General features: G+C 46.0%; 1 protein-coding gene across 6 annotated transcripts in view; it reads right to left on the bottom strand.

Annotated features, from left to right (window-relative positions):
* The window catches only part of si:ch211-67e16.4 (uncharacterized), a 65,745-nt gene that overhangs the window by 22,032 nt on the left and 20,684 nt on the right, over positions 1-23,029 (bottom strand). For 4 of the 6 annotated variants that reach the window (XR_009529581.1, XM_060074684.1, XM_060074685.1 and 1 more), the window contains 3 exons: positions 17,421-17,596; positions 17,169-17,291; positions 1,468-1,561 (listed from right to left, as the gene is read on the bottom strand). Coding sequence is in view for 5 of the 6 variants with exons in the window: in XM_060074684.1 (XP_059930667.1) it covers positions 1,468-1,561; positions 17,169-17,291; positions 17,421-17,596 (393 nt within the window). In the remaining variant the exon portion in view is untranslated. Of the gene's footprint in view, positions 1-60; positions 132-1,467; positions 1,562-17,168; positions 17,292-17,420; positions 17,597-23,029 lie in introns of all 6 variants that reach the window. The other 2 variants (XM_060074682.1, XM_060074683.1) reach the window with 1 other exon arrangement.

Here is a 23,029-nt window from a genome sequence, read left to right as displayed (position 1 = left end):
ACTCTTGTTAAACAGGATAACTGCTCCTTGTAAGAGCATGTTGGTTTTAATATCACTTACTTTCTGCTCAGAGGCTAAAAACATCTCTGCTTGGGCTGACAATCTACTGACCACCAGATTGTTGTCATTACCTGCAAGAAAAACAAAAATGCACATGGACCAATCAGTGTTTGTATGCTGTCACTAAAAACCAAATAAAAAGGTTAATTGAGTATTGGTAATATTTAACAGGCTACATGTGTATATATTAGAGGCCCTGGAAGGCTGAATGTGTAGTCTCTAGCTCCATTTGGGTCTGATTCACATGCAGTACAGCCTATTATCTGCTGGTTGATCTTTGGAAACTGCCCTGTGGTTGGAACATTGTGGGGTAAACCGGACAGCAAGGATCCGATTAGCACTGCATACAGTTAACCTAGATGTGCCGCCCAACCGTATCACACGTTGTACTGTTTGCTAGCTAATATCAACCTATCTAGTTTCTCTCTTAAATGCCAAGGGACACAGAAAGACAATTTAAGGAATTAAATGCTTTACTTACTTCTTCGCCATTCTTTATTTCAGCTAGCTAGCTAGCTACTGCATCTCTTCGTCATTCCGAGGTGCATTTAAAAAACGTTCTATAACCTCCATAACGTTTGAGTGCTTCATGTACTAGCATCAGCACACACTAACTGCTTAGTCGGTCAGCAGCTGCTCAAAAACACGTTTTCTAAAAAAGTGTTAAGCTCATGAAAACGAAGATTAGCCGGGTTTATGAGGAGGTTTCATTATAGGGATAGGGGTTACAACCTAACCCAATTTAGCCCATATATGGAAACTGCGCTTTAGCAGGTCTCCAGAAAATTAGGTACCCCTTTGACCACAGGGGGCGCTGTAACTCGGGTTCAATGTTAAACAACCAACCACCCAGCCCGTTTGAAACTTGGTATCCGAGTCTTATTTGACATCTACATCAACCTTTCTATACCATTTTTTCCTCTTGAACCATGAGCCAAAATGACATTAGTTGGACCTGACGTGAGTAATTATGATTTACTATTGGTGGGAAAAGACATGAAATCATTTGCTGGGGTCTTTACGTTTTCTTACATCGGGGGAAATTTGGAGACCAGGGAATCTCCGCAGCACTCTTAATTAATGTCAGCATTTTTGTTTGGCCCTATTTTAAATTAGATAGTAATGTAGTTCAAAATCATAATATTTTAGTAAGACATGGCAGGGAATCATATTATAGTTGTATAGATATCAATACCAGATATCCGATTGATTGATATTTTTATCTACAAAAGCAAAAAGGAATAAAAGCATAATAAATTACGCCAGATTCTTATGGTTGTAGGATTGGTTTAAAATGGAGGATTCATCATGGAAACCATGATAACAAACTTCATGAAATCATGAAGCCAATTCCCCTCTTCATAATATTTCAATGGTATAGAAACACATGAGGACACTGGTACTCACAGGAAGTGGACCCTGGGAAGTTAAAACCATGAGCCATGTGGCCAGGAAGGTTCCTCTGCATCATCGAGCCTCCAGAGAATTCTGACTGCTGACCCTGGAAAACCAAAGACAGGGACTCAGAGTCAGACACAATGCAAGGGATGCTAATCAACAGAGACCCGGTTACCAGTTTTTAACTGTTAAACAATTTGCTATAAAATTTGAAAGTCTTTAACCAATAATAAAAATCCTAAGTGAGCGCTGGGAAGTGGAGAGTTTGCAGTGTTGGATAACGGAAAGCCTAGTTTAGTGTTAATTTAATGATCTGGAAGAAGGGTTGAGATTATAGTGAAAATATGGAAATATCCTGAAACATCGCACCGAGAGTTCAGACAGACTACTCCTTGAGCGAGACTTTGTTGTCCAAAAAAAACTAACTGATCAAGCGAAAGGTAAAGGAACAAGTTTTATTTTTCTTTCATAGTGAGTAATATAATCTGAGCATGGTAGGGTTGGGCAATCGTCTACAAGCCTCCATCGTCCGATAGCGCCCCCTGGCGATCGCCGATACTATCGGGGGGGGCAACTTTATAATAATTCTATAATAATAATAATTTAAAATAATTTATTATTAAAAAAAGAAACACGCATTTTATTTTTCTAATTTTTTCTTAAAAATGATAACGATTGGACCCTGGTAAGTTAAAACCATGAGCCATGTGGCCAGGGAGGTTCCTCTGCATCATCGAGCCTCCAGAGAATTCTGACTGCTGACCCTGGAAAACCAAAGACGTAGGGACTCCGAGTCAGACACAATGCAAGGGATGCTAATCCCTTGCATTGGTCTTCCTGATTTAAGTTTCGATACTTCGGTGCCGGCGGCGCTGTCATGATGACACGCGCAGATGACACACAGCTCGTAGCCGTGTTCGAAATCGTTCCCTATCACGGATATAGTGCACTCGCCATTTTGTAGTGTTGTTCGAAATCTCACTGGTTAATTTCATGCACTAGTATATAAAATACCCCAAATTTGAGTGTACATATGATGTTCCCTACGTGTTACTCCTGTATACCACAATGCAATGCGGTCGTGTTTTTCCGGCGGAGAAGTAGCTGAATAACGAGGTGTGATGTCATTTCACCGTGCGAGCAGACCGGTAGGTTTCGAGCCCCTCCCCTCTCCTTTCGCAGCAGTGAGTGAATACGGCAGGTCAGCGCTACATAGTATGTTTTCCACCTGTTCATTTCAATTACAATTTGCGGGTTTTTTTAAGTTGTAAAAATAGCTACCACAGCGCTGTTTTTAAAAAAATAAAAAAATGTAAAAAATTAAAATAATTATCGCATTTTTGTCGGCAACTTCAGGCGATCAACGATTAAATCCATCTATCGTCGATAGTCGATAGAATCGACTATCGGCCCATCCCTAGAGCATGGCAGTAACAAAAAGAAAAAAAGCCCATTTGGAGGACGTTTATTGACGGGCTAACATAGAACAGGATAACAGGATAACATGGTAGCCCGTTTCCTGGATACCCTCTTTCATCCTCGCTAAATACTGAGAAAGGCTGTTGACCGCAATAGTCCCTTAGACCAAAGATCCTAAAGTCAAAGACAAAACTACAACGGAAAAGTTGTAGAATATTTGGGTATAGCCCATTTATGTTTACTTGTGCAACAGAAGCATAAACAAGAGATCCGTTTCGCTAATATTGAAAACCGGTCAAAATGATGTTGCAAAAACAATTAAATGTAACAAACCCTAATCCTAAGAGAAACTGAATGCAGATCCAGGTCATTAAGAAGCCTGGCCTGCATCTTGTTCTGTTCTAATTAGGGATGTCCCGATCCGATCCATGGCAATGGTATCAGGCCGATAATGGCCAAGTACGCTGGATCAGATATCGGAGGGCATGTAGTGCAGTATTTCAACCTTAATGGTGCCATGACATGCTATTTTATGTATGCTTTAATATATTAGTGGGCCACTAACAGTATTCAAAGACGTTCCCGAAATTCAGCCGTGGTGCAGAGATACAGCCACTCCGAGCCAGTCGCACATTGAGCTTCCCCCAAATGCGCTGTTTTGGTGTCTGTAGCTAAAATGCAAATGAGGAGGAGTGAGGCGGCTCAAGGAGGAGGGTGGGGGTGTGGCCCTGAGCAGCTTGCGTGAGCAGCTGTGTGCGCCTCCATACGATATTATGAATCACAAACGACTTTGTGGGTTCTGCGACGTCTCTGGTTCTTCCATTTTCACATCAATCTGAAGTAGACTGAACCGCGCGCTGCCTGCTGCCCGCTGCCGGGTGGTGGTGCTTCGCGGCGGTGGTGCCTCGCGGCAACCGGCGGCATGTCGCAGTTCATGTACTTCAGGGAGTCAAAGCCAAAGTTCCTTTCCCCCCAATTCCTTCTCAACCATGGCTGAGATAACCCCCACTACAGTCTCATTGGGGAAATACAAGAGACGTCAAAGAACCGACAAGAAACACTTGCGTTCCAGTACACACACACACACACACACACACACACACACACACACACACACACACACACACACACACACACACACACACACACACACACACACACACACACACACACACACACACACACACACACACACACACACACACACACACCTCATTGGCGGGCCAAGTCTATGGGCGGGCCAGGCAGAGTAAGGGGAGGAGTTTACTGCATGGGGACGACATAGGAAACCACATTCCAAATCAGCGTGCTTGAGCCTCCGTTTCTTTCCAAAGGCGTGCAGAACACTTAGTTCTCGTTTTACACCGAACGCAAGTTTTAGCCACTTGGGGACCATAGGCAGGCTAGGGGAACTCATATATATGTTAGAAAACCTCATAAAGTGAGATTTTAATGCCATGGCACCTTTAAAGAAGAAAAAAGAGAAACATCCCGATGCAAAATTTGGCTGTCGCCGAGCGCGTAACGCATTCTCAAGGTCACCCACTCAAGCTTGGGCTAGAGCGGATCTGATTCGGTTCCCCTTTGTGATCGCCACAAGCGTGGCGATCACAAAAGCTAACCATTTTGGACATTGCGGACTTCCAATAAATTAAAATGATTAATTGATTGGAAATAAGATTATTATACATCGGATGTTTGTGTGCGGGGACCCCCGTTTATATGGCTAGAGGCTAGGTGCTTCTTACATATCTGATATACTTCCGGTAGAAGCGGAATGCTAACTTAAACAATCTTTTTCAAGTCCTGCTATCTACACAAACAATATGCCATATAAAAGAGACTCCAAGGAGTCCAACCGTACAAGCCGTATCATTTTGTGAGCTTATCACGATTAACTAGATCGAAAGAATAATGTCAATAACACTTTTCCTGGGTACTACAAATGATGACGCAGCCATTTAACACAAGCCATTTAACTTTTCTTTAGTGATGTGGTTTTAGGGGGCTTATTGCAGACCTGCAAACTCCTCAGAGGAAAAAAGGTGGCAGTGTCAGGGGGGGATTTTTTTTTATTGTAATATGCAAATGACACTAGTCTGAGCGTGACTTAACAAAACTCAGCATACATTATCAAAAATCAATGTCAAAACATCCTTGAGGCTTATAAAAAATATTTTATTGACAACCGTCACAATTTTATTTTTTTGTCTCTTAGCCTGTGGGGTGTTCCACAAAGCCGGTTTTATCACATAACCGGGTAAATTAACCCAGGGTTTGCTGTAACCCTAGGTTTTCCGTTCCAAAAGGATCACGGTATGTTAGTTGCTATAGAAACATATGCTCTGAATCAAACCTGGTCGGAGCAGGTTTTGCAGAGGTTAAGTTTGAAACATAACCCGGTTTTGGGAATTTAAACCCGCGTTCAACGCAGATTTCATGTGTTCACAATGGCATGCCCTTTTGATGAGAGAACTGCTGATATCGGAGCGCAAATTATACGTGCAATCCACCGGGAGCGATTGATAAGACCACGGCTCGACATCTTGGCATATCAAATGACTTTTTGCTGGAGTGGAGAGATAGGCCTATAGATACTCGCGCAAATCTTTAATATATTTAAATAGCCTCACATAGCCAACACTACCAATCGAGGACCTGGCCTCAGTTCACTCCAGACTAATTACGTAGCCCTCCGTTTTTTGCAAATGGTAGTTTTATCTAGGCTATAATGTTGGAGATGCTGAGCACATCTCAGTCCTTTCAGATGACCCATCCAAGATTTTTATCGGCCTCCTATCATACAAAGAGCAATATTGTCCGAGTACTATGCCGAGAGGCACTTACAACACAAAGTATAAAATAGTCCTCAGTGGAGGACTATTTTATACCATAGTCTCTCTTTTATACTATAGTCTCCAGTGGACTTGCATCCACTGGGGAATGTTTGATCGTTACACGCACTAATCCATCTTGATCTGTGAAGTTGATGAATTGTCACTTTTAGGTTTTCTACCCAGTTACCAAAAAAAGAAACATTTGGAATAGTATGCACTGTGGCAAGCACATGGATGGCATGCGTTACTTCGAAGGCAAAAAAATCTAAAATACAAGAAAACACAAAAACCTACATTCAACCAGTGGGGTATGGCCCCTGACTCTCTAAGGAGGTAGGTACCTCCAGGTACCCCCTCCATGCCAGGGCGCCCTGAATTTATGTTTATTAACAGCTCCTCCACCGGGGTCAAGACAATTTGAGGGCCAGATCCAGTCTGCCGACTGTCGGCCTTTTCACGATTGGCTTAAAAAAATGTAAAAAAAAATATATTTATATTTATACCAATACGATGGTGGGAAAAGCTTACCAGTTTGTATGTTTTTTTATACTTCATTTTTATACTTGATCCGCTGACCGCTTGGAAGCCATCGGAGTACATATTTTTTTTAGAAGAAAGGGGTTATGTGGTAGGATCTTTAAGAATGCTTAACTGGGATATTTATATATTCATGGCTCAAATATTAAGGATCATGCTTTTGACGTGTAAGTAACGCATTTACGCGGTCAGCGATCCGCTGCCAGGCTTTGGTTTTACGGGTTGCAGAGGCTTTAGCGTTCCCTTTTCTTGTGATAATGTCCTTCTCCTCGTCATAGCTCTCCAGGAGAAACTGAAGTTCCATTTCATTGAAATAAGCGTCCCGTTTCTCCATTTCGATCAGGGTTTCCATGATCCATACATCACGTCTTTTTAGGTTTGGCGTGGACGCGCACAACCCTGTGTTAACCAACCCCGAGTTGATTGAACTAATGCCTAACCGCTGCTGTGGAACCGAAAACTCTGGGTTAGTCGGCACAGGGTAAATCAACCTAGAGTTCAGCGTTAACTCAGTGTTTGTTAAACCTCCTTTCGTGGAACACCCCTCTGGACGAGTGTTTCGCAAGCTCTCTTGCGTTGTTTGGCCGCATGCATATGCGGATGCGCGGTAGCCAGGCGACCGTCTCATCCAATGGCGAGTTCAGTTGGCGCTGTGTGCTTCAAGATTCCGATTGGCCCAGAGAAATGTCAATTATAAGAAAGATTCTGAAGCAAGTGCTGAGATTCCGATTGGCCCAGAGAAATGTCAATTATAAGAATGATCCAATAATTTTTTCGCAATTCTGGACCCCCCCCCCCCCAAACAAAACTCTCCGGTTCTACATGATTCACGTGAATGACCAAATTGACCAAGAAAACGGCGATTGTCGCCAAAAAGCAACAAGTTTGCAGCTTTGTTATTGGCAATCATGAGCAAAGTGCTTCCATTTATTTTATTATTATGGGTCCAAGCACAAGATGCGAGTATTTCATGGATGCAAGAAATCAGTCTATAGCCTACATGACAACATGCACACAAACACAAAAACAATTTTTGATAATCCGATATGCTATAGTAGCGTATTCGTAAAGCAACACTTTGTCAGTACTGACATAGGAGGCTGCAAAGGCAAAAGTTGTTTGGATGCACGTTGTTTTATAACAAGGAGAGGCAAAGTTGTGCATACCAATGCAAACACAACAATAATTGGCACCAAACTGGCACACTTAGAAGAGCAATCAACAACTGAATAAATGCCAGGTATAGCCTTGCAAATGAGCAATCAGTTCTAACATCACAATTCAGTCAGTGCAAAGTGACTGAAGAAGAAAAAGAGATGTAAAAGATAACCATAAATTAGAATATACCCAAAGTGTGTGAGTGATACACTCTGGTTTAGCAAAAAAATAACATATTTTTGAATAAATGTTTTGAATTCTGAATACTCGACATGGTGAGCTTAAAAAAATGTAAGTTACCACCATTAGTGACTTTTTTTTTTCTAATATATTTTGGACAAAATTTGAGACCCACCTTCAGGTGGTCGAGCCCCGTATTTCGCACACTGATTATTCCGCCACGTTTGACTTACACAGCCAAAACCACACGCAGCCTTTTTATGAAACTTTCTACAGCTGAAGAGGAAGACTGAAGAGAGAGAGATGAAATATTACACCGATTAGCCCAAAGGTGATGCTATAGCATTATTCCAACCATGGCATACTTTGAACGAGCATATCTCGTGACGCCTTTGACTTACAGTCATGAAACCTTTCCCACACATGCATATCTTCTAGGGATGCACCGAATTTTCTGCCACCGAAAAGTTTTCGGCTGAAAATGGCCCAAAAGCGCATTTTCGGTTTTCGGCCGAAATACTTTTATCACCGAAACAACACGGCCGAAACAGAAATATGTGATGACGCAAACAAAAAGCGCGGCCAGCACACGCTTGTCTGGATAAGCGCCAATATGTCTGCGGTGTGGACGTTTTTTAATGTTGCTGAGAAAGACCCACATAGAGCGATTTGCAAAAATTGCAATGCCTTGATTTTAATGAACTTTGAACACAGTCATAGCCATAAATGCAATGGTACTAGGGTTGCCGCGGTGTGGACATCTTCACAACGAGTAATACACTCGTGTCAACAACGGTATTACACCGAGTATAAACGGTATAAACTTTGAAACTAGGTCAACTCTCCTCTCACACTCGGTGACAGCGTCTGGCAGCAGGTCAATTCTCGGTGACAGTTTTTTCAGTGACGTTCTATATATGATAGTATAATATCATTTTATACATAATATCACGGCCAAAAACCTCTGTGCGCCTCCGGATGGCCATAGCGCGGGGAGCTCTCGTAGGGATTGGGCTTCGCAGGGTTTGTTTACCAGCGTTGCTATGGTTACCGGTAGGGCTGCAACTAACGATTATTTTAATAATCGATTAATCTGTAGATTATTTTTTCGATTAATCGATGAATCGGATAAAAAAAAGAAACATTTGGAATTGCCGCATCTTTATTCAAAAACGGAACATTACTTCAAATTCACAGTGCAGACTGAAGTCTAAAAACACTAGGTTATTGCTCCAACGTCCCGGAACTATTAAAAGTAATATTAAATAATAAAAAAAATTAAAAAATAACTGGGATAACACAAAAAAAAACATACAATATACTTTTATATGTATATAAGGGATGTCCATGGTTAACCGGTCAAACCTATTGATACCATTTTCGAGACTCCTTGAAATAGAACTTGTAATATTGCTTTAATTGCTGATAAGATGATGATAGTTCAAGATAGGACATTAAACAGGTCATAATTCTATCTTTACTATTTTATATTACTGGGAAAACAAGTTTTCACCAAAATCTCAATTGTTATTTTTTTTCTGTTGCATTTGAACGCATCAACCATATTACTGAGCCGACCTGAACACATTTGACACTGTTAGTGACCATTGGTCAGTTTTTTTTTTTTAAGCTAACTAGCTCTATATCCTGCCAATGTTAACATGGATTTAAACACTGCATTACTATTTTTAACTGACGGGACTTTCTACATCGTCCGGTTGTGTGATTACTACCGCTGCTTTGAATGACTGTTGATGCACAACGTCTGCAGCAGCAGCAGCTGACAGTTTTCGGTTGGACTACTAGACGGATACTGAGTTTAAGGAGTTTTTTTAACCCAAAGACAGTGAAGGTACCACACTTTTATGTAGGCCTACAGTCCAGTGTTAAGATATGACCAAAATACAAGCCGTGGTCGCTCACACTAAAGCTCGATGTGGGCGTGCATGAACCATGATCCAACCTGACGGCGGCTGGCTGTAAAGGGAGCGTGTCTATGTTCCCCGGGTCCTATGTTCCCCGGGTCCTATGTTCCCCTCTTTGTACGAGACTTGGGAACATAGGACCCTTTTTTTAAAAAAGGGTCCTATTTTCCCCGCTTTTCCCAAAAAGGGTCCTATGTTCCCCGGTCTGTTACTTTTTCCACCATTACTACCAAATTCCGGCCGAGATAAATACCATTGGATGTCTTTACCTTTTGTGGAAGAGGGAGAGACGTCGGAGAACCTGACGCAGTCTATTCATACGCCGGTAAACAAACCCCGAGAAGCCCAAGCCCTAAGATAGCTCCCATGGTATTATTGGCCGTGATATTATCATACAATTATATTATATTGTAGGAGATCGCAATGAAATGGAGACGGAGACTTGATTGCCGGTGAAAAACACGAGAAGGATTTATTTCCCAAAACACAGAACCCGCACAGCCAGAGGTGCGTTCCTTAAGACCTGCGTTGTAACACCAGGTGGGTGCCACGCCCCCTTCCCTTAAAGGGGGCACGCACCATACAACATACACAGTGAATACGATACCGCTACAGACGCCCCCCCAGAATTCACACTCCCGAACAGTCAAGGCCAACGGGAAGGAGCCCTGAGCACCCGCCCGAAACGACTCAGCGGAACCGGTGCGGGGGCCGAGGGGGCCACAGCAGGCAGTGCAGGAGTCATGAGGCGGTGTGGCTTGGAAACCGGAGGACGACCCCGCCGCGGGGGCAGAGCCAACCCCACGGGCTGGTCCAGATCCAGGTGGGCCGGCTTGAGGCGATCGACCGAAATGTAGTCAGGCCTGCCCCCGATGTCTACCAAGAAGGCCTTGTCACCGGCCTCCAGGACGCGAAACGGGCCGTCGTAGGGAGGACGGAAAGGGCCCCGATGGGCATCATGGCGGATGAACACATACCCCGCCGTCCGCAGGCTGGGCGGCACGCAAGCCTTCGGGAGGCCGTGCTGCGAGGTGGGCACCGGCGTGAAACCCCGGACCCTGTCCTGGAGCGAGGTCCGCTCCTGGGCTGCCGACCAGGGAGCTGTGGCGGTGGGGATGAAATCCCCAGGAACCCGTAGTGGCTGTCCGTAAACCAGCTCGGCCGACGAAGCCCGCAGGTCCTCCTTAGGGGCAGTCCGGAGGCCCAACATGACCCAGGGGAGCCTATCGACCCAACCGTCATCCGTAAGGCTGGCCCGGAGTGCAGCTTTCAAGGAGCGATGAAACCGCTCACACAACCCATTAGCCTGTGGGTGATAAGCGGTTGTTCGATGGAGCCGCACACCCAGGCCCCCGGCGACCGCATTCCACAGCTCGGAAGTGAACTGAGGTCCCCTGTCAGAGGAGACATCAGAAGGGGGGCCAAACCGGGCGACCCAGGTGCCTATGAACGCCCGGGCCACGTCAGAGGTCGTAGTGGATGCCAGCGGGACAGCCTCCGGCCAGCGGGTGGTCCTGTCCACCATCGTTAGGAGGTAGCTGAACCCTTGAGAGGGCGGCAGGGGCCCCACCAGGTCCACATGCACGTGGTCGAACCGCCGCTCCGGCACTGAAAAATGCGCCAGCGGAGCAGTCACATGCCGATGCACCTTGGCTCGCTGGCAAACCACGCAGGCCCGAGCCCAGTCCCGAATGTCCTTCTTAAGGCCATGCCAGACAAACTTCCCGGCCACCAGCTGCTGTGATGTCCTCCGCCCAGGATGGGCAAGGCCGTGCACGGCATCGAAAACCTGACGCCTCCAACTGCCGGGCACGACCGGCCTTGGCTGTCCAGTGGAGACGTCACACAGGAGCGTGGCACCGACGTTGTCGTACTTGATGTCCTCCAACCCGAGTCCCGTGACAGCTGTCCTCAGAGCCTGGACCTCCGGGTCGGAGGCCTGATCACCTGCCATGCTGGTGTAGTCGATTCCCAGGTGGACAGCTCCTGCGATGGCCCGGGAGAGGCAATCAGCCACGTGATTGTCCTTACCCGCCACATGGCGGATGTCCGTGGTAAACTCGGAGATGTAGGCCAGCTGGCGCTGCTGACGGGCAGACCACGGCTCCGAAACCTTCGCCATCGCGAACGTCAATGGCTTGTGGTCCACGAAAACGGAGAATGGCCGAGCCTCCAACAGGAAACGGAAATGCCTAATGGCGAGGTAAAGGCCGAGGAGCTCTCTATCGAAGGTGCTATATTTCCGTTCGCAGGGGCGGAGCTGCCGGCTGAAGAATGCCAGCGGCTGCCAGACGCCGTTCACCAACTGCTCATGCACGGCACCAACAGCATAGTCCGAAGCGTCGGTGGTCAGGGCAATCAGCGCCGCAGGCAAAGGATGCGCCAGCATAGTCGCCTCGGCCAATGCCCGTTTAGTGTCCCCAAAGGCCGCCTCTCTCTCAGCGGTCCAGTCAATAATATGCTTCGTTGTCTTACCCTTGAGTGCCTCATACAGGGGCCGCATGAGCCGGGCCGCACGGGGAACAAAACGGTGATAAAAGTTCACCATCCCCAAAAACTCCTGCAGGGCCCGAACTGTAAGAGGGCGCTGGAAGTCCGCCACTGCAGCCACCTTCGAGGGCAGGGGAACAGCTCCCTCCTTGGTGATGCGGTGGCCCAGGAAGTCAATGGCGATCCGGCCGAATTGGCACTTGGCTGGATTGACAATCGGGCCATGCTGGCTGAGCCGCTCGAAGAGTGTTCGCAGATGCTTCATGTGCTCGGCCGTGGAGGCGCTGGCGATCAGAATGTCATCCAGGTAAACGAACAGGAATGGCAGGTCCCGCAGCACGGTGTCCATCAGGCGCTGAAAGGCCTGGGCTGCGTTCTTCAGGCCGAACGGCATCCGTAAAAACTCAAATAGTCCAAACGGAGTGATCACCGCCGTCTTCGGGACGTCCTGCGGCTGGATGGGCACCTGGTGATAGCCCCGAACGAGGTCCACCTTGGAGAACACTACCGCACCGGCCAGGCGGGCAGAAAAGTCCTGGATGTGGGGAATCGGATAGCGGTCGGGCACCGTAATGTCATTGAGCCGGCGGTAATCCCCACATGGACGCCACCCACCGCCAGGCTTCGAGACGATGTGGAGCGGGGAACCCCAGGGGCTGTCCGATCGCCGGACAATTCCAAGACGCTCCAGGGTGTCAAACTCAGACCTAGCAACGGCGAGCTTAGCAGAGTCGAGGCGCCGGGCCCTGGCGTAGACCGGCGGGCCAGTGGTCGCGATGTGATGCTCCACTCCGTGCTTGGTGGCGGCAGCTGAGAACGTGGGCTCCGTAAGCTCCGGGAATTCCGCGAGGAGGGGGGAAAACACATCGGAGGGTGAGAGTGCGCCCGACAGCTTCGTCGTGCCTGAGCCACTGAGCTCACATGCCAGGGAGCTAAAAGTCTCAGCACTTATCAAGCGCCGGTTCATCACATACACCAAAAGGCCATTGGCGCAGAGGAAATCGGCGCCTAGGAGGGGTGTGGACACCTCCGCGGTGACAAAATCCCAGCCGAAACGCTGACCCCCGAAACATAAATTAACAGTCCTAGTCCCAAAGGTGCGGATGGGGCTGCCGTTGGCGGCCTCCAGGGCGGGGCCGTGGCCGCCCCCTATTCTGTCAATGCGTGACGCGGGCAGAACGCTCACCTGGGCCCCCGTGTCACACAGGAACCGTCGCCCAGAGCCTGTATCTGTGATGAATAACAGACCCCCAGAACGGCCGACACACACGGCAGCTAGCGAGTGCCGGCCCGTGCATTTCCCGATGCCACGAAACTGCACGGGGGGCGGCACCTCCTAGCTTTGGGTCCATACAGGGCGTGGAAATAGCACAGGCCTGCAGACTGCTGTGGCTGTCGTCGTGTCGCCGCGGCCACAGCGATGGTGTCCGTCATCTCCAGGTCGCCAGTGGTGTGAGCCAATACGGCCGTGCAGCGCTCGCGCCCGGCGGCGAAAAAACGATCCGCCTCCCTAGCCAGAGCCCGAAAGTCCGTGGTGTCACTGTTGGCTAGAGCTGCCCTAACACGCACTGGCAGCTGCTGCATAAATAAAGCCTGAAACAAAAAACAAGGCCTATTACTCCCCAGGAGATTGAGCATGTGATCCATGAGCTCCGATGGTTTGGAGTCCCCGAGGCCATTCAATGCCAGAAGCTGCTCGCCCCGTTCAGCCTCCGACAAACAGAACGTCTCCATCAGGAACCCCTTTAGCAATGCATACTTCCCACGGGCCGGGGGGTCCTCGAGAATATACATCGCTCTGGCCGCCGTCGAGCCACCAAGCGCGGAGACTACATAATAAAACTTGGTTTCATCCGCAGTAATCCCCTTCAGCGCGAATTGCGCCTCCGCTTGCGCGAACCAGACCCGCGGCTGCCGTTCCCAAAACTCCGGGAGCTTCAGGGAGACTGCCATCACCGGAGCAGCAGCCACGGAACCTTCCGCCGAATCGAACTCCATAGCCCAATCTCCGATCTGCGCGTCCTCGCTCTTCCAGCGCATAGAACAGTAATCCGGTAAAACGTCCGGAAACTGTCAGGGTCACCAATGTAGGAGATCGCAATGAAATGGAGACGGAGACTTGATTGCCGGTGAAAAACACGAGAAGGATTTATTTCCCAAAACACAGAACCCGCACAGCCAGAGGTGCGTTCCTTAAGACCTGCGTTGTAACACCAGGTGGGTGCCACGCCCCCTTCCCTTAAAGGGGGCACGCACCATACAACATACACAGTGAATACGATACCGCTACAATATACTATTATATAAAGAGCTCCGGGAGTCGCAAACGGCAACAATCACTTTCTCCTCCATGCTGCAGTTCACCCCGGACTGCGCTGCACTGAGTTGGCCGGTTGAACGCTGATTGGCTGTTACGTTATACATGTCACTCAGTGGCCACGCTGTTGAACGCCGATTGGCTGTCATCACGCGAATGTCGCGTCAAAGTTTAAATATTTTTAAAGATTGGTTGATTTTCCCAAAAAGGGTCCCATGCTCCCCGGTATGTATGGCTACAGGGGAACATAGGACCCTTTTTGGGAAAAACGGGGAACATAGAACCCGGGGAACATAGGACCCGGGGAACATAGGACCCGGGGAACATATAAGGATGACGCCACTGTAAACAGTGCTGCGCCAACGGGTAACTTATTAATCGCACGACACAACGAATCGACGACCAAATTCGTTGCCAACGCATTTAGTAATCGATTTTTATCGATTTTATCGATTCGTTGTTGCAGCCCCAACGGACATCTTCATCTCCTCGCTGGAAACCCGTCACGTGCCAGCCTGCTTCAAAGCCTCCACCATCATCCCCGTCCCCAAAAAACCAAGGACCACAGGACTCAATGACTACAGACCCGTTGCCCTGACCTCTGTGGTCATGAAGTCATTTGAGCGCCTTGTGCTGCCCCACCTGAAAGCCATAACCGTCCCACTCCTGAACCCCCTGCAGTTCGCCTACAGAGCCAACAGGTCTGTAGACGATGCAGTAAACATGGCTCTGCACTACACCCTCCAGCATCTGGACTCCCCAGGAACATATGCCAGAATCCTGTTTGTGGACTTCAGCTCTGCCTTTAATATGATCCTCCCAGCTCTGCTTCGGGTCAGGCTCTCCCAGCTCCAAGTGCCCGATTCCACCTGCAGGTGGATCACAGACTTCCTGTCTGACAGGAAGTGGCGTGTGAAGCTTGGGAAACATTTATCTGAATCCCAGACCATCAGCACCGGATCCCCCCAAGGCTGTGTTCTATCCCCTCTGCTCTTCTCCCTGTACACAAACAGCTGCACAACAACAACAACCTTCCATCCCTCCACGACCCTGCACAGCTCCAGGGCTCTGAGGCGGGCAGGCAGGATTATGGCCGACCCCTCCCATCTTGGTCACAGTCTATTTGGAACTCTCCCCCCTCTCCCCGCAGGAGGCTGCGGACCATCAGGACCAAAACATCCCGCCAACAGTTTCTTCCCCTCTTCAGTTGGGTTCCTTAACAGGTCCCAGGACCACCACCCCCACTGACTGATACTGACTCTGGCACTCATACCCATCACCAATTTGTAAATTCTTACACATTTTTAAGTATCTTTTACTTTAGTTTTTAATTTATTCTATTTTATCCTATTTTTAATTGATCATTTATGTCCCTGCTTGTTTATATTGTGTTATATATATATATCACTGTTTGTTCATTGTTATTGTCTTAATGCATGCACCTTATTCACCAAGCCAAATTCCTGGTTGGTGTAAAACCCTTCTTGGCAATTAAATCCTTTCTGATTCTGATTCTCTCTCCTTGTCAGTATCCTCAGACGTAATTTGTATTATTAACTGCAAGGCACACACACGCACACAAACACACATCATCGCGTTTTTCTTATAAGCCTTCCACACAAGAGCATGGAAACCAGACAAATATTTTGAAATTATTATGCTCGGGTCCGCATCGAGCTCGGACACATCTGCGCGAACAGTTAAAAAAAAACACACGCACATTCTTGCACGCGCATTCCCCAATCTTCTTCTTATGACAAAGGAACACCCGTGCAAGGCGTGCATCGCACACATTCCACACATGTGACACACAGCACGCACACATGCACTTTTTTGTGAATTTATGAAGTTATGATTGAGCCACTTGTTGCGCTGATCGTTTGATAATTCCAAAATGCCTTGTATTTGTTTGATAAAGGCATGCTTTCATGGTACAAACGTAAATGTGTCATTGCTAGTGTGAGACATTTTTTTTACTTTAATTGTGTCGGCCAAGCTGGAACAAATATTTCCTCTGGATAAGGCGGAACATTAGGTTTTAGAGATCACGTTAGGACGGTTGTCCTTGCTTTATTTTCCAGAAGTTGGAAGGCTTATTAAAATGGACACAATTCACAATTCCAATACCCTACCGATTTACCTTTACAACAGAACGTGTTCAGAACCGTCCTATGTTGTAAAATCAGACACCGAGTAGCCTACGAAGATGGAACGGCTTCGATGGCTCACCGGCTCTCCGCTTGTGGCATATTTGAAGATTTTAAAACAAGCGCTATGATTGGTCGAAGTCTTCTTTTCCCAACAGGTTGCTGCCCAATGCGCTTACACCCAGCGTGCGAGTTGCCTAGTGCGCGGCGAATGTACAGACAAATGCTGAACTCAAATCCATCCATGGCTTTTCGCGTATTTTGAAGTGACAAATCTTGGCAGTGTTTGATGTCGAAATGCGTATCTTTTACGAATAATGCGTAAAGGTTGGCAGGTATGCGAGAGTAAAACAAAGTATTAGACTGATATTGCTACCGGCAGATAGCCAAAGCTGCGGTATCTGAAGTGAAAAAGTGGTATCGGGACATCCCTAATTTTTTTATGCTTATACCTAGTTCGTCTTTTACAGAAAATGCATTTACGACGATTTTAGGGAGACCCTTTTTTCATTTAGGGTTATATTTTGTCGTTCAGGCTTTTGCCGTCTACACTTGCTACCGTCAGTTGGCGGTGTAGCGGGAGTGCTTGATTGACTTTACATCACTTGTCATCTAAAGCAAGTTCCTAAAGGGCATGGTTTTGCTTTAAGCCAATCACAATGCCTAGTAAGGCTTAGATACGGCGACCCTTGCCCCTCACCTCTGGCCCCAGGAGGTGAGCTGGTCTACCCTGGCAGTCCAGCAGCAGAGTGCCCACCTGTTCTTCCTCCGGCTCCTCCTTTATGGACAACACCTCCTGAAAGGTAGGAAACTCCTCCTTCACCTGAACCATACAAGAACACTACAATTAATTGCCATGGTATTTACCTGTACAGGAGAGGTGTGTTATGGTATTATCTGTACAGGTGTGTTTTGTTATTTACCTGTACGGGAGGCCTGTCATTGTATTTACCTGAACAGGTGGGGTGGAGCAGGGCAGGGTTGAGCTGTCTGCTGGGAAGGGGGCATGGCCAGCAGATGGAGCCGCGCTCTGCATACCTGACTGCAGGCTGATTATCCAATCCCCGTCCTCCTCCTCCTCTTTTTCATGAACAGAAGCATGTTCATCCCCAGAATAATGCAGGTCCTCTGTTTCAATGCGGAGATGTGGGATGGGAAGGTGGAGAGATGAGCCAGCATGGATAGCATACATGGATTTCCACACAAGTTAGGCCTGTGGATTATATTTACACTGGCTGGCATGTTCATCCCTCTCCCCAATGCACAACAACAGACACACTAAGGCATTCAGTGGAGGTTGAACTCCCTGTGGTCACTTAAGATCTGCTGAAGGGGTCATTGCCGGTAACAATGGTTTCATTCACCCTTTATTCAGTACATTATCCTTTACGTCAAAAGGTATCGTTCTTTATATTATCCATCTATTCTAATACAATTCAATTTGAAATACAATTTGACAGGGAAGCACACGTCGCTTCCTGGATAAATATTCACCCAATGCAGTGATGTTGCCTCAGGATTTAATCACTTATTTTCCTAAAGACAAATCCCCGAAATCCGCCAGCCACCATTGGAAAGGGCTTATTTTGATGACGGAACTTTTGCACTTCTAGGGACTAAATTACGTAACGAAATGAACCGTGGGCCGCTGGATGTGTGGCCAGTAGTGTTAATGCAGCCGCTCCGTCCCTCTCTGATTGGCGGTGGTCTAGCTGACCCCTGGAAGACGCAAGTATAACCATTTCCATCTCCTTGCATATGATACTGGTATGAGCAGTGGGTCTGAAGTCCTAGGGCACTAGACTGACTAGATCTCCATGAGAGTGGCACAACATATTCAACCAGCAGACCCTGGGTTCAGTTACTAATGGTGCGTTTCCACCAAGCAGTGAGGTAAGGTTAGGTGTAATTAAGTATGATTAGGTGCGGTCCGGTTCATGTTTCTATCGACAAAAGTGGGCTTAGCTGTGGTTAGCCGTACTTATCTCTCAATACTCCGTTGGGCCACCAAGGGGTCTGAAAGAGTGCCAAGAAGATGGGGCTACACATGTCGTCCGTTTATTGGTCGACAGAATCATCACTTCCGTGCGACAGGGGGATAATAACAGACAAACACAGTACACTCAAGGTATTTCTGGACGGCGAAAGCTTTCTTCAATAAACTAAAGCTTTTTTTTATTGAAGAAAATGTCCCACAAAAGTTTGCCTTCCTTCTTGGACCTCCTACTTTGTTTCGCTTTGTTTAATGTGTTGCAATCTTTTTTCATTGTATTTATTAGCAGGCTACACTATGTCTCGCCGTTATGATGTCACGATGCTTACGTAGCTGCCGTGGCAATCGTCATTTGGCTTAAACCTCGCCCTACCATAACGGTACTGTCGGCGGTGGAAATGCGAGCCGTAACTGAGCTGCACCTAACCGCACCCAACTGTGCTACATCTACCGGACCTAATCGTACCGGACTTAACCGCACCGCCCAATGGGATTACAGGGTATATGCAGAGATGAATTTAATACCTTTTACTACCTTTCTTACTACCTCCACAATATTTTTTACTACCAACAGGACATCAAGCAGCGGGGCGGGGGGTATGCAAAGCACCACTTTCTACAAGGTATAAATGTGACACTGCCGCGATCCCTGTAGCCCGAGTGCTGCTGCTGCTAGCACCGCAAAACAACGACATAAACGACAACAGATTTTGCGACGCAAAATAGTGCAGCGCGGGACAAAAAATTAAAGCTCATTGCGGGTGCGGGCGGGATGATAGAGGTGCATTTGCGGTGCGGGATGATACACTGCACTCCTGCAAATCAAATATGAGGGTAAAGTAAAATACACAAATTATCATGAAGCCCTCATCAATAAGCAAAACCTACTTTTCCAACAACTTTTCCTTCATGGTCGAAGCAGCAGCCGATTCTTTTACCTTTCATTTTTCATTTAGACGTGCTGGTACCGACCTGCAGAGTTTTTATTTTTTTAATATGCGACTGTTTCGTGTTTCAGTTACTGAGGCCTATTAAATGTTTTGTATGATTGAAAACATGCAGGCTTACCAATAAATATGTTACCAATACTGGTAGCCTAATGAATTATGTGCACGCTTGTTTTTTTCCAAGCCAATGGACAGGCCTTTCCTGAGACAGAAAGTAAACATCCATCCTTGCGGGCGGGAGCGGGATGTAATATCATAGATGCGGGCGGGAGCGGGATTAAAAATTACAGCTCTTTGCAGGAGCGGGTGGGAGCAGCACTGTACAAGGCGGGAGCGGGAGTGAATATTGTGTCCCGCGCAGACCTCTAATAGAGATCTGCTCCCCCTTCGCACGAAGCTGCTGCTGGTGAATACTCGAAGCGTTGATTTAATCGCTTTAATGCCGTTCCATGTCACATTGATCGTTTTTTTGCACAACGAGCAAAAAGGTTCTCGTCATTTCCCATCACGGGTTTCAGCCAGTCTTTAAATGACGGGTCGTCAACCCATGGTTGCGAAAATTTGCATTTACCCTACTCTCAGAGCTAGAAACTCGGAAAAGGCGGAAAATGTTGCTGGTGTTACATCGAATTCTAGAGTAGGGTCCGTCTGCGTCCTGTAGTGGGCGTTACTTGTAGTAGGAGGCATAACTGGTACTAGGAGGCGTAACTTGTACTTTTCTAAATCGCGGTCCACGCGAGATCTTCCTTGAAGTCAGATCTTCAGATATTCATGTCGGTAAGTAAAAAGAAGTGGATTAACAAGAATGATTTTTCTTGTTATTACAAGCTTAATGAACTCTAGAACTAGGGCAGACTACTTGTGGTTGTGATACTGCTTAAAATTCTTTACGAAATGTTCGAATGCTTAGGCCTACTGTTTTAACGTTGGAAGAAACCCCAGCTTTCGCCACCTCGGTGAAGTTAGTTCGATGCACACGTTTGAGATGCACACTGAAAAGTCACAAAATACAAAATACTGTACAGGCTAGTAGATGTTGCTTGCTTCTTTCTTCCCCGAGTTTGCACAGTGCAACAGTGATGACGTACCTGAGAAATCCATGTATTCAAGACCGGCAAATATATATAAAATGAGGGCTTGTAATTTGAACGCTATCATATGAAGGCTTTCTCATAACTATCCTCCTGTTAGTGACATTGTTCTTGTCTTGTTTCTATCAGTAATATTTATTTTAATTCATTGTTTTCTATCTCATGCAGGACCTTGAAAACATGCAGCATGCGATCAATAACAATATGTATTCAATAAAATTATTTGAATTATTAAACTGCCGTCTTTAATTATTTGAATTATTAATATGCTTTTTGTTAAAGGTATAAAGGGATTAAGTAGGCTAAACTTAAGCAGGTTCCCCACGTTAAACCGCTATATGAATTACATGTCATTGTAAACGGCTTATTTTCTTAAATGCATACGACTCAGGGATGTCAGTTTCAAGTAAGGCTATGATTAAGCTAATCAAGAGCATATCAAGATTAAGCTCATCAAGAGCATATTTTTAAATAAGCAGATACTATTGGAGTTCTGCGAACCATTGAAAAGTGTGGCCCCAGGGGGCGCTGTTGCACATTTTCTCACACAAAAACATAAATAAACATAAGATCTCCGGTGGGTCTCTCTTTTCTTGATACCAACAGTAATTATAAACAGCATTTTACATAGTAGCCTATAATAGGAAATGCTCAAAGGTAAATCAGCGGAATTTAACTATGACTGTAGCTTTTTATGGGTAAAGAAGCAACGGTGAAGGACCGTACTAAATGCCCCATCCATTGTATGGGTCTGTAAAATGCTTAATATGCTTAATAAAAAGGTAATTGGTTGGGGGGAGATCTTATGTTTTATGTATGTTTTTGTCATGCCTGTCTTCGCTTCAAACTCGTGCATATTGCAGAAAATATGCAACAGCGCCCCCTGGGGTCACACTTTTCGGTGGGTCGCAGAATTCGGTGGAACACCGGCGTCGCTATAGCAACCAGCTACGCCAACTCTAACGGCTACTCAGTTCAGGTCCTTTCAGCACCGTATACTGTATTTTTTTGGCTAGATGAAGTTAAAACATGTAAACAAAAAAATGGAAACTCATTTTATATTGAGGTGGTGGTGAAAAGATTTACTACCAAGTCAAATTGCGTTTGTTACCTTTTACTACCTTTCAAGGGCCTTAATTTTACATTTTATTTTTTACTACCTTTTACTATCGCGCGGACACCCTGGATTAACGCCAGACCCATGCCTCATTATTGGGGTAAACTTCATGTGGCGGGAATGAGCATATTTGCCCAGGTGAACCAGAGATCACATGAGCATATTCTTCAAAATTCCCTTTAGTTTTGATACGTCATACCTCATTCTTGTTGGAAATGGTTATGTCTAACAGAATACTACAATAAAGGCACCTATAACATGTTAATTATTTGTCTTCTTAATAGAAAAAAAAACTGACCCGAGCTGGATTCCATCACGCTCTGAGGCCCCGTCCACACAAAGCCGATTTTTTGGTGAAACTATAAATGGCACAGAAGGGTTAGGTTATGTTTTATAAATTTAAAACATAAAATTACATATTAGAGCAAACCTATTACAGACGTTGCTGATTAGTGTTTATTGAGGTCAAAATATGCAGCAGCAAAGATAGTTTGGTAAGTGAAAAGTAAACAGTGGTCTGACTGATCCTCACTTGGTGTGGAACGGTCATCAGCGATAGCAGAAGTCAGAATGTTTTTTTTTGGGGGGGGGGGCTTCCACGAAAGTGGATAGAGGGGAATTGTTCATGTTCAGTTGGTTGGATGTGTGTTCTAACGTCCGGGTTTGTTACGCTTCTCTGTAAATTATTTTTATATTGTAAGGTAACCTGTTTTTTTTTTTGTGAATGTCTCCAGGAGTAAAACCTAATTTTGTTTCTTGAAACTGCAGAGGTCTGCAAAAGCTTAAAAAAGTGAAACAAGTCATGAATAGATTAAAGGATATAGACACTAAAGTTGTATTTCTACAAGAAACCCATCTTCTAGAGGAGGACAATTAAAAAAAAAAAAATCAGGAGGTGGCAAGGCAGCGCATTCACAGCTTCTTACTCATCCCAGGCTAGAGGAGTGATGATTGTTATCCATAATACTGTCCCATTTAAAGTGAAAAACGTAATCACAGATAGAGGGGGAAGATATTTGATAGTACAAGGCTCTATCGGTAAATCTAAATTTTGTAAATCTGTACAGTCCTTTCTGTAGATCTGTTCCTTTCTATCTCATCCTTTGCAGGACAACACATAATAGCAGGAGACCTTCACAGCGCATTAAACCCCAGTGTGGATAGATCCACAGGAGTAGATCAATCACACAACAGGTGTAGAACAGTTATAAACAGTTATTAAAGAATTGAATCTGCTAGACATATGGAGAGAATTTAAATCACAAGCTAAAGTCTACTCTTGTCACTCTAACACACTTCATACTCTCAAATTGATTATTTTTCAGAACTGCGGTCCAATAATAATTGAATAACTGTTACTATGGTTATATAGTGGTTTCAGATCATGCACCATGTTTTAGTGTATGTCGATAA

This window comes from Gadus macrocephalus, chromosome 16 (genome assembly GCF_031168955.1).
Source record: "Gadus macrocephalus chromosome 16, ASM3116895v1".
NCBI lineage: Eukaryota > Metazoa > Chordata > Actinopteri > Gadiformes > Gadidae > Gadus > Gadus macrocephalus.
Note: the sequence above shows the minus strand (reverse complement) of the source record. Positions and strands in the feature narration are given on the sequence as shown.